The sequence below is a fragment of the Pocillopora damicornis genome, chromosome 11 (genome assembly GCF_964200805.1).
Source record: "Pocillopora damicornis chromosome 11, jaPocDami1.2, whole genome shotgun sequence".
In the NCBI taxonomy this organism is placed as follows: domain Eukaryota; kingdom Metazoa; phylum Cnidaria; class Anthozoa; order Scleractinia; family Pocilloporidae; genus Pocillopora; species Pocillopora damicornis.
The window spans coordinates 16,799,804-16,812,681 of record NC_142680.1 but is presented as its reverse complement, the minus strand read 5'-3'; the positions used below and the strand labels follow the sequence as shown (position 1 = coordinate 16,812,681).

The 12,878-nt window shown below is 37.1% G+C and overlaps 1 protein-coding gene and 1 pseudogene across 1 annotated transcript; both read left to right on the top strand.

Annotated features, from left to right (window-relative positions):
• The first annotated feature begins 1,998 nt into the window (after positions 1 to 1,998).
• On the top strand, positions 1,999 to 5,684 carry LOC149037838 (melanocyte-stimulating hormone receptor-like; annotated as a pseudogene).
• Positions 5,685 to 9,859: 4,175 nt separating this feature from the next.
• LOC149037837 (melanocyte-stimulating hormone receptor-like) lies at positions 9,860 to 12,139 on the top strand. The gene has a single exon (XM_089187435.1). The coding sequence runs from the start codon at positions 10,190 to 10,192 to the stop codon at positions 11,135 to 11,137; it is 948 nt and encodes a 315-aa protein (XP_089043561.1). The 5' UTR covers positions 9,860 to 10,189; the 3' UTR covers positions 11,138 to 12,139.
• The last annotated feature ends 739 nt before the right edge of the window (positions 12,140 to 12,878 follow it).

The window sequence follows — 12,878 nt, the reverse complement described above, 5'->3', positions numbered from 1 at the left end:
ACAATAAAAAGACAACTATTTGACATTCTCATTTTAGAAGACTCTTTTATTGACATTCAACAAATCATTTAAAAGGTTAAGGTTATTCTAGCGCGTTTTTTTTTATAGCAGCCAACATGTTATATCCTTAACTAACCCCTAGGCAAACTTGTAATTTTTAATCTCTATATATCTCTATATAATGTTGAAAATTTATTTATTCTGTAACAATGAATTTGTCTTATAAACAATACTATTAGATTATTGGTAATTTTTGAACGCTTATGTAATAGGTTTACGTCTAACATGTGACTCACCTAGAATAGCACTCAAGCTAACTGTGGGCGCATGAAAACCTGCAAATACAAATCCAAGTGATAAAATGTATGTTTGTATGTTGGATGTGGCTGTACAAAGAGCTAATTCCATGGTTAGTTTTTATGATTCCTTTCAAAAATACAAACTCAGGCATTGACTGAAGAATGCTCAGCGGGCCGTGAATAATTTTATCGATTACAGCAAATGTTTGTTGCAACCAATCATAACTATATCTTTCGTAAACGTAAAGTTGACTTTTAAGTTACTTCCCAATACCATGAGCGTCTTTCACGGTGTTAAAAATGATTTAAGTGGCGATCTCTGTAAGAGCGGTCCAGGGCATTTCGCATTGGAAAAAAGTTATCCCTCAAACTCTGCCCAATAAACTATCTTTGGTGGTAAAAAATTATTTGTGTCATTAAAAATTCCGAAAGTAAGAATAAGTATTTTGAAAGCTTTAAATATTTGGTTCAAAAACTACTAAGCTCTAACCTCTTCTATGTCCTGCCGTTTAACGTTTACGTTTCCTTTTCGTCCTCGGGACCGTTACGAATATCACGGAATGAATAACAGGTTTTATGTAAATTTTTGATCGGTAAATAAGATGAAACAGATAAATTGCCATAAATGTCATAAATGAAAGTATATCTCATAGATAAAATGAGAATCAAATAAATTTTGTCGGTGGTACATAAAAATTCAAAATTATGGATCGATCGACTTATTTCCTACCGCGATTTCTAGATATCGTAGAGTAATGATCTAAAATAGTCTAGAAAGTTTTATAAGTGTTCCTTTATTTACTTCGTCTTGCTGAGTCATGAGCTACGCCAAGCAAGCCAAGCCGAAACTGATCTTTAAACAGAATATGATAAAGTGAATCTCCCTAGCTGTTAAGCATATCTCTATAAGCAGAGCTCGTATTTAGTTGCTGTTGTTATCTTTAGCCTTTTCCAGGCGTTCATTTATTAAAACGGAGCGAAATGGTGCATGGCATGATAACAGCGGCGGAGTGTTAAAAAAAAAAAAAAAAAAAAAAAAAAAAAAAACGGGAGAAGTTTGGGTCGGGTCAGGTGAACACCGTTTTTACCTGAGTCGACCCAAGCCGCACTCTTTTTTTCGCTCAGCCTTGACTATCGCGCCGTTTGCTGTGCACTTCATTTTACTAGCTGAAAGCCTCGAATAGGCTGTGTTATCACTCAATACGCTGTCAATAAAAACTGTGATGTAGGCTAAGAGTGACTACTACAGATATTTTCTTCGAGTCAGTGGTGGAGCAACTCATTACGAAAGAGGAATGAAGATTTAGACAAAGTGAATCCAACTTTCATTCTTACTACGGTAATGTTTTGCAAAGGTTTCTGTAGCTTTATGCGTTGTGCCTATGAAATGATTGAATATTTTTGTTCGGTTGTAAAACCGTATTGTAGAAAGATAGTTTTGTTTTTCAAAAAAAACAAAACGTCACCTTAACCTTAAAACCTTTGCTAAAATAACATGGTATTGGGGTCCATAGACTCATCCAAGTGAAGTCTTTTTGTTCCTTCCGGATATATATGATGTATATACTGCAAATATTCTTCGTTTTTACCATGGATAATCTGCAAAAGAGTGGAAACAACAAAAGGATGGCACCTTTTGCTTTTTGGATACTGCTGGTATCGCTGGTTAATGCTACATTTTAAGCTACACCGATTAGATATCTATGTTACCTATTGGATGTGTGTGGTTCACGAACACTGGAGTATTTGCCGATACTCATCCACGCAACCGAAGTAACAGGCTATGTGTTATGTTCAGTGTCTTTGTCGACGGTGATGCACATGAGCGTGGACCGACTTCCCGTCATGTTGCTGGGACTAAGATACAAAGCGATTGCAACTTTGAGGTGGATTATACCATTTTAGCTATCGTCTGGATTTTACGTATAGTCTCTGGTTTATGTTTGGATGCAAATTACCGTTGAACCTTTTAGTGCAGTTTCATACTGATTCCATCCCGCTTGGTAATCTCAATCGCCTCGTACTCAGATATACGATTAAGTGTAAACGGATTGTCACAGGAGCCACAGGCTCAATTTGTAAATATGTAGACTGTTTTTTTTTTTGCTTTTTTGTTTTTTTTTTTTTTCACCTGTTTAAATATTTTGAGATCAATTCTTAAAAAGAAAGTCGATTATCACTATTTTCACATCTATCGCGTAAGATCAACCGCTTGCCAGAGAGCAAGTTTCAAATTACGGCAGAAGAAATGTTTGAAAAAGAAAAAAAAACTCCAACATGCTTGATAAGACTAGCTGTTTTTCAGTATGTTACCAGATTCTCTTAAGACCGCTTATCGAGTGGAAAATTGTAGTTCTCAGGGGGTTATCTACCGATTTCTTTGAGCAAGTAATTTTAAATCCACTTTTATGACCAAATTCAAATAAACAAGAAGGCTCATGTTCTAAATAACTCCAGCAAATTTTAAAATGCTCCTTTATTTACTTTAACTTGGCGAGTCATGAACTAAGCCAGGCGAGCCAACTTAAAACTGACCTTTAAATAGAATATGATGAAATGATGTAGAATGGTCCAGGCTGTTTAGCATATCTCTATAAGCAGAGCTCATATTTAGTTGCTGTTGTTATTACTAGCCCTTTCCAGGCGTTCATCTAGTAAAACGAAACGAAATGTTACACGTCACGATAGTAGCGGTGGAGTGATGAAACGGGAGAGTTTTGGGTCGGGTCGGGGTAAGTCGGGTGAACGCCATTCTTTGCCTGACTCGACCCAAGCCTCACTCTTTTTCCGGTTCGCCCAGACTATCGCGCCTTTCACTGTGCACTTCGTTTTAGTAGCTGAACTGCTCGAACAGGCTGTCTTATTACTCGATAAGCTGTCAAAGAAAAAGCTGCGATGCAGAGTACAAGAAACTACAACATATATTTTTTTCGAGTCAGTAGTGGAGCCACTTATAACGAAAGAGGAATCGAGAGACAAAATGAATGCTATCACCTGTGGTATACATAACAAATTAATTTAATTTATCTTACTGAATGGTTTAATAAGCAAACAATGTAACAAAAAAAAAAGGTTTCTGTAACTTTATGCTTTGCGCCTATGAAATGATTGAATATTTTTATTCGGCAGCAAAACCGTGTAGTAGAAAAAAACGCTAACACATGTATAGTTTTTCAAAAAACTTACTCAAAACCTTTGCTAAAATAACAGGGTATTGGTGACCATAGATTCATACAAAGGAAGTCTTCCAACTGCTTCCTGACCAAGTAACATCTGTAAGATTTGTTTTTCAGTTTGCCGCACGTATGTGATCATAATTCTGACAAGTTCCGGTATCACAGCATTGGCATAAGCACTTCATCGTCTGTCAATAGCTATTAGTGAAGGTTTTCCTCAGTCAAACACTGACGTTTTCATTTTTTTTGCTTTTGTTTTTGTTTTTGTTTTTTTTTGATACAATGGTCACAGAGAGTATAAATTTGTCCTTACTATACGATGCCATGTCCAAAATGCCGTTTACCAATTACAGGTAACTAAGACAAACAGTGATGTTCAGGAGCAAACTTCCGCCTTAAAACCAGTGGTAATTTGCACACACATTGTGTCCCGTGGGGGGGAGGGGGGGAATTAATTATTTTTTTGACCAACATTTCCACCCTTTAAAAGATGCGACATGTAGAGAAAAAAAAATTAAATCTTTTTTGAATAACTTTGCATCTCTAACCAACATTAATTTTGAAACTGGACTTTTTCTCTACGTTTTTCTAAGCTGTTGACAATTCGTATCATCCCAAGGTCACGTGAATTAATAATTCACGCTATTATCCGGGTAAGGAAACGAGTCCGATCCAAACAACACGTCGGCCTATGCGTTGATCAAGGCGTTGGTCGACCATCGACGAACTGTCAGTCGACTTCCGATATCCTATCACTGAAGATTTATTTGAGTAAATAATTTTTTTTTTTATGTTTTCTTGGAAAATTAACCTATCACATATGCAGTTTTACTTTCCCCTTATTACTAATTCAAATTCGCGCAGAAAAACTGGCCTTTCTTGCTCTTTCGTGTCACAAACCTCACGGCTTTGCCGGCATTATACATAGTCAGACGCTTGTGATGAACTTTTACTCTCTGTAATTGTTATCCAAAAGCAAAAGGTTTAAAAAGATTTAACCGACTTCGACTGTGCAGGGTGCTGTTAGGACGAATTACTCCTCGTTGTATCTAAGGATAACTTCCAAAAGAGTGGAAACGACAGCAGGATGATGGCGATAACAAATCTAATGGAAAGTGGAACACATACGCAAACATTTGACGAATCGCTATGTTCCCCACTCTGGTTAGGTGAGTTAAAACAACAGTCCATTTCATTCTCAGCAGTCAACATTCTCCTCTCCATCACAGCAACTCTTGGGAATTCTCTTATCCTTGTTGCCCTTCACAAAGAATCTTCCCTCCATCCACCATCCAAACTCTTGTATCGTTGTCTGGCAACAACGGATCTGTTGGTTGGTCTTGTTAACCAGCCTCTCTATGCTGCCTACTGGATGTCCGTGGTTTACGAACACTGGAATTTTTGTCGATACGTAAAGGACGCAATCGTCATATCAAGCTATGTATTATGCAGAGTGTCTTTGATGACGACGACGGCCATAAGCGTGGACCGACTTCTCGCCATGTTGTTGGCACTGAGATATAAAGAGATTGTAACTTTGAGGCACACACATATCATTTTAGCTATCGTTTGGGTTGTATTTCTAGTCTCTTATCTCAATTACCGTATAGGTCTTTGGTACCGCATCATAATTATACCATCTGCTCTGGTAATCTCAGTCGCCTCGTACACGAAGATTTTCCGCGCTCTCCGTCATCATCAGGCTCAAATACAAGATCATGTTCAACAACAGCCGAACCAACCAAATGCACTGAACATGGCGCGATACGGAAAAGCAGTGCACAATGCGATTTGGGTGCAGTTAGCTTAAGTTGTCTGTTATGTTCCACAATTTACAGTGAAAATTGTGATCTTTCTTAGTACAAAGAGATTTTCGAATTTCTTCTTAATTTACGGAATGGCAACTGTCTTAATATTTTTTAATTCTACTTTAAACCCGTTCCTTTACTGCTGGAAGATAAGTGAAGTGAGACGAGCAGTAACGCAGACGATCAGACATACAATCTGCTTTGCAGAGGGGTAGATCTATTTTAACGTTGGCATGTACTGTTTCTTCTATGACTTATATGGAAATTATGATATCTTTGATTTTAACCCGATTATCAAATTTCATCATAATAAGGGGCATGGCAAATGTTTTAGTAGCTTTCTTTAACTCGACTTTAAACGCGTTTCTTTGCTGTTAATTTAAAAGCATTCCTATTACCAATTTCCAGGCCATGTATACAAAGCTGGTATTATGAGAAAACATTTTATCATTTCGTGACAATCGAGTACGAAAGCTGCTGACACACGCTCTTGAGTACCTACCACTACTCCTAATTTAAAAAGGTTTGTATGACAGCTCACCACTTCAAGTATTATTTCCGCGCTTAAATTTCATCCGATGGTCAAAAAAAGATTTATGTCATTAAAATTCTGAAAAAAAAGGAATAAGTATAATGGAAGGAATAAGACTTTGGTTTAAAAATTACTACGCTCTAAAATCTTTTACGTGGTTTCGTTAACATTTCCCTTTCATTCTTGGGACTGTTACTTATATTACATGTTGAATAAAAGGTTGTATGCAAATTTTTGATGAGTAAATAATATGAAAAAGTTAACGTTGCCATAAATGTCATAAATGAAGGTATATTTCATAGATGAAATGAGAATCATATAAATTATGTCAGTCATGTTTAAAGTTCAAAATTATTTACCAGGATCCGCTGATTTCCAACTGTGATTTCTAGATATACTAGAATTTTGTTCTAAAATACTCCAAAAAATTTTGAAAATGCTCGTTTATTTACTTTGTCTTGCAGAGTCATGAGCTAAGCCAGGCAAGCTAAGCTAAAACTAATCTTTAAACAGAATACGATGAAACGATGCATGATGTAGAATGTCACAGGCTATTAAGCATATCTCTATAAGCAGAGCCCATAGCTGCTGTTTTTGTCACAAGCCTTTTAATTTAAAGGCTTCCATTTAGCAAACAGAGCGAAAATGGTGCATGGCGCGATATTAGCGGTGGAGAGAAAAAACAAGGGAGGCTTGGGTCGGGTCGGGTCGGGTCGTGTCCAGGTCGGTTCAGGTCGAGCCGGGTAAACGTTGTTCTTTACCCGACTGGACCCTAGCCTCACTTTTTATTCGCTCCGCCGTGACTATCGCGCCGCTTAATGGGCTCTTCGTTTTGCCGGCTGAAGGCTTCGAGCAGGCTATGTTGTCACACATAAACTGTCACAAAAAAAGCTGTGATGCAGAATACTACTGAATGCTACAGATATTTTCTTCGAGTCAGTAGGAGAACCACCTACTACGAAAGAGTGACAACTTTAATCGTTATTATGGTAGTTTTTCGAAAAAAACCCATACAAAACCCGGGCTAAATAACATGGTATTGGTGAAAAGAGACTCTTCCAAAGGAAGTCTACGAAATGCTCCCTGACCGAGTAGAATCTGCACTGCAACCTTTGCCGCACGTATGTGATCATAATTCTGACAAGTTCCGATATCACAGCATTGGCTAAGCACTTCGTCATTTGTCCATAGCTTTTAGTAAAGGTTTTCCTTAGTCAAACATTGATTTTTTCACCATTTCTTTTGAAACAATGGTCACAAGGAGTGTAAATTTGCCCCTGTTATACGATGCTATATCCAAAATGTCGCTTACCAATTCGATTAACACGTAACTGAGACAAACAGCATTGTTCAGAAGCAAACTTTCGCCTCAGAACCAGAGACAATTGGCACACAAAATGTCTCCGGTGAGAAGAATATTTGAATTCCTTGTTTGTAATTAAGGATAACTAGTACAGGTGTGCATTGTTAATGGTGTTTACAAAAAAACTATTCACCGCTACATCTATTTTCAAACATTTTAGGACGCAAAGGCAGAGTTTAAGGCAGTTTGATCGGTAGAGAGATTTTCATGATCTCAAAGTTCCATTCAGGTGCGACACCAAGAGAACAAAGAACAAAAATATAAATATTTTAGGAGTAACTATGCATTTGTAACCTTACATTAATTTTAGATAGTTTCATGCAATCTAGCTTTCTATTTTTCCCATACCGATTATCCTTTTCAAAAATTGGCATTATAGATGAGGAAAATAGAATAACTAAGATGGTAAATATATTCAGCTTTGAAACTCTTTACGATGGCCAAATTACCTTGTTTCAGGTTAGGTGATTTCAAATTGCAATTCATCATCAATAAATTGCAAAAGAATTTAGTACAAAACAAAAAAAAATAATAAAATAAAAAAAGAAACTCATTCACTTGCCGTTTACCGGCCAGGGCCACACTTATTTCATGCCGCTAGCGTACAGAACCAGAAACAGATGGGTGTTGTCTTCACTTTAAATTGACAGGATTTGCATATTCCGTTGAATTCGGCTCGTCTAAGGAGACATCAAATGCATCCTCAGCAAAAATCGCTTTCTTGTTCACATAGATATAGCGAAAACCAGCACAAGATAGTTCATCAAGAACACTTCGTCTCCCGTCATTTTTGTAATTTGAATCGTCTGAGTCAGCGGGTTAAATTCTGGGTCAAATTTCCCAGTAAAAACAGATGTCACGTTTAACTAGCAAATGTTGATCTATAAGCAAACACCTAGAAAGAAAATGTCTAACTAAAAACTAAACTAAACTAAAAATGAAGCGATTTAGTATAGAAATCTGCGACACTACCATGAGTAAGCCTTGAAAAACAGACTGTCAAATTCGTATTGATAAGGTTGCAAAATCGGGAAACAAGGAAAGGAAAGCCTTATTTCATTCATTATTAGCTGGAAAAATGTTTGTTTAGTTAAGAAATTTGATTCCGTATCATTTATAGCAAATGTAGACTGTCACACAACTTAATTAGATTTTTTATTTCCACACGGATTAGCAAGCACGAGGCAAATCATTTTGTAACCAGAAGTCTCCTCTATGAGACTGCAGAGCAAATGAAAAATGGGTAACTCACTTAGCTTTATCTTATAAAGTCTTAAAAATGGGGAAATAAAAGTTGACTTGTATCCCCTTAGTTACCCCTTTTTAATTCATCCACTTCTTAAGTTATAAAATTATTCTCTGTTATTTCTTGCGAGTTGATTCTTTAGATGTGTGTTTACGTTGGCTGGCCCGCCTTGAATAACTGCGCTGACCGCGTTGTACGCAGGACTCTGTACCTCACTAAGAATTGAAAGAGTTAATAATCAGTCAATTATTTTTAACTGTAATTAACAGACAACTTTAAGCTCTTTAGCATTCGATTGTGATTTTCATTATCAAAGGTAATCGCACAGAAAACAGCAACAAAATGAATCCAATCACTTCCATATACATGACAGCGTGCTTGAAACAAGAACAAGAAATTAAGGGTAATTTAGTTTTATAATCTGAGTTGATAACGTAAATTGGCCACTGTAAAGAGTTTAAAAGATAAGGTTTCGAGCGTAAGCCCTTCGCCAGCATGCGTGTTGATCGCCTTGCAAGTTGTGAGAACATCGTCCCCAGGTTCCAGCCCTCGTCAGTTGTTCCTCCCTTCCCCACCCCCGGATCGTTCTCTAAATCCCCTTGAAGAAACTCTTCTACAGCCAGTGCTGAATAGTTTAATTTCAGTTTTTACTCAGAATAATGAGGGCTAGAAAATAAATTAACAAGAGCTCCGCTTTTAGGCTTGGCTAAATCTATATATTATGATGGTTGAGATCTCGGCGTTTGATTTTCATAGGTTTATTCCTAATCAGTTTAAAACATGGCAGCTTAAAAAGGAAAAAAATTCTATTTTTAAATTTATTTCGACAATTTCTTCTTCATCGATGGCCTTCATCCTCATTACCACAGTGAACCTGAATTTTCATCACAATTCAACATCAATTCAAATTTCATTGATATCCTTCCGCTCGAGAAACTGCTTAAGTAATGTTATCTTTACTTCTAACTACGAATAATATTTCAGGAAAACAATCAATTGTAATTCTCAAAGGGGAATCAAATTCTACCAAATTACATCCCAACCAAATTCGAATTTCGGCACTATAATCCTTAATTGTAGCTGTAAATTGTCTTTTTTGATGTCACTCGCCAAATTAGTGGTTGCTAATTTAAAAGGAATATAATCGGTGTGCAATGCTGCTGTTTAAGTAACCAGCCGCCAACAGAGTTTTTCACTATTCAACAGATATTCATGTCACGTCCAAAACTTTTTCTGAATCTGAGTGACTCCACTTTACAACTAGATGTTGAAAAGTGAAAAAAGGACTGAAAACATTGACATTGGATGATGCTTTATTTATTCATCTATTAAGGAATAGATGGAGAGATTATAGCAACATCAAATTCCGTTAAGGAAAAGGAAGCGGCTCCCTATTCAAAGGCTGCTGCGACACTGATGTTCGTATTAGGTCGACTGTCGGTATCCTACCGCTGAATGTTTATTTAGGTGAGGAGGTTTTTTTATGCAGTATTGTAAAATTACCCTATCACAAATGCAGTTTTACTTTCCCCCAATTACTAATTCAAATTCGCGAAATAAACTGACTTTTTTTCTTCTTTCGTCTCACAAACCTCACAGGTTTTGGGGGTTTTACAAAGTCGGACGCAACTGATGAGTTTTAACGCTCTGCAATTGCTATTCAAAAACTAAAGTTTAACCGATCTTGACTTTGAGGGTGCTGTTAAGACCAAATATTCCCCGTTGTAAATAAGGATAACGCACGAAAGGGTAAAACGACAGCAAGATGATGGCGACAACAAATATAACGGGAAATGAAACACAGACGAAAACGTTTGAAGGACCGGAATGCTTCTCGATTCGGGTAGCTGAGTTTAAACAGCAGTCCGTTTCATTCTCAGCAGCCAACATTTTCCTCTCCATCCTAGCAACTCTTGGGAATTCGCTTATCCTTGTTGCCCTTCACAAGGTATCTTCTCTCCGTCCGCCATCCAAAGTCTTGTATCGTTGTCTGGCAACAACTGATCTTTTGATTGGTCTTATTACCCAGCCTCTCTATGCTACTTATTGGATATCCTTGGTTCACGAACACTGGAGTCTTTGTCGATACTCTTTAAGCGCAACCGGTGTAACAGGCTATGTGTTATGTTTAGTTTCATTGTTGACGCTGACGGCCATAAGCGTGGACCGACTTCTCGCCCTGTTGTTGAGACTGAGATACAAAGAGATTGTAACTTTGAGGCGCACGTATATCATTTTAGCTTTCTTTTGGGTTGTATCTCTATTCGCTGGTTTATTCTTACTTCTTAATAATCGTATAACCATTTGGTGCAGCTTTATAATTACATTATGTTGCTTAATTACTTCCATTGCCTCATACACAAAGATTTTCCGCGCTCTCAGTCATCATCAGGCTCAAATACAAGATCATGCTCAACAACAGCCAAGCCAACCAAGTGCATTAAACATGGTGCGATACAGAAAGGCAGTGTACAGTGCACTGTGGGTACAGTTAGCTTTAGTTGTCTGTTATGTACCACATACTGCGGTCAAAATTGCGTTGTCTCTTAATACAAAGCGATTTCCGAATTTCATCATAATCCAGGGACTGACAAGCGTCTTAGTGTTATTTAACTCTACTTTAAACCCGTTCCTTTACTGCTGGAAGAAAAGTGAAGTGAGACGAGCAGTAAAGCTGACAATCAGACAAATTATCTGCTATACATTGGGGTAGACGTATTTTAACGTTGGCTTGTACCGTTTCTCCTATAGCTTATTTGAAAAATTATGATTATAAGAAGAGAGAGGTAAATATGCCATTTCATGATGAAAAGAGTAAGGAAAAATATAAGAAAGATAATATAATATAAGAGCTTCCTCTAAATAGTATATTGTATTTAAATTTTCTTACGAACAACTAACAGGTGAAAAGTTGTAGTTTCGTAGCCGTGACAAAACGATAACATCTCCCCAATATGCGCATTTGTAATGAAGAAGTGAAGGCTATTATCTTAGAATCAGAACGCGCCCACGATTTTGCTTTGCGATCTAAACGTGGTGAGATATGTCACCTTAGCTCAGAAATATGGTTTGTGAGAACGAACTGTAAAGGAACCAGCCGCTCGATTTTGTCATGATTGAGAATTAGCCATAGTGTTCATAACGAAACTGTGTATATTAAAGATGTGGACTTTGTTGACATGTGTTCAAATACACAGAAGGAAATGTTCAGAAAAGAAGTTGATCATCTTTCTTTTTCTTATCGTTTGAGACCGATCGGTTGCCAAAGATTTAGCTCAAAAACTATAACAGAAGGAAATTATGATAAGAAATGATGGAAATAAACCCTAACACGGTTGATAAGACAGCTAGCTGTTTCTCAGTACGTTACCAACATCCAGTAAGACTGTTTATTGAGTGCAAAACTGTGGTCCTCAGAAAGTTATCCATAGATTTCTTTGAAGAAGTAATTTCAGAAGCCCTTTCATAACCAAATTCGTGACTCTATTACACGACGTGTATACACAGCTGGTCTTATGAGAGAACATTCTCTCGTTTTAATGAAAATCGAGTACAAAAGGTGTTCACACTCCCTCTTGAGTACCTACCCTGTTCCTAATTAAAAAGGTTTGTATAAAGGCTCACTACGGCAAGGATCATTTCCGCGCTTGAATTTCATCTGATGGACAAAAATTGATTTTATGTTTTTAAAATTCTGAAGAAAAAAAAAATAAAAGGAAGCGAATTAGGCGTAAACATTTGGTTCAAAAACTTTAACGCTTGCCTTTCAACCTGGGGACCGTTACAAATATCACGGAATGAATGACAGGTTGCATGCAAAGTTTTGATCAGTAAATGATTAGAGGAAGTTGCCATAAATGAAGATATATTTCATCGATAAAATGATAATCAAATAAATTTGGTCAGCGATGTTTAAAGTTCAAAATTATTCATCGATCGACTGATTTCCCTCCGCGATTTCCTTATATCGTAGACTTCTATTCTAAAATACTCCAGGAAATTTTAAAAATGCTCCTTTATTTACTTTGTCATGCTGAGTCAAGAGCTAAGCCAGGCAAGCCAAAGTGAAACGGACTTTAAAGTAGAATTTGATGAAATGATGTAGAGTGTCCCAGGCTGTTAAAGTGCCTTTGACACGATTTTTTTTTTGGCATTTTCTGGTTTGCATCTGTATTTAGAATTAGAAATAAATCGACCTTAGCGCCAAGCGAGTTATCCTTGACCATTTTTTTGTGCCTTGAAAGTACGATTTGGCGGCCAAAAAGTGTCTCCATTAACGCGCGGCTAAATTAACGATCATGTTAGCTGTGACGTAGAAAACTGTGAAGACACGTCGGCAATTATGGTGGAGAAAGGAGAAATCAAGGGGAAAGGACGAACTTGTTGCGTGGCTAGAGTCCCAAATAATATTACCTACAAGAATAATACACATATACTGGGTATTTCTATTTACT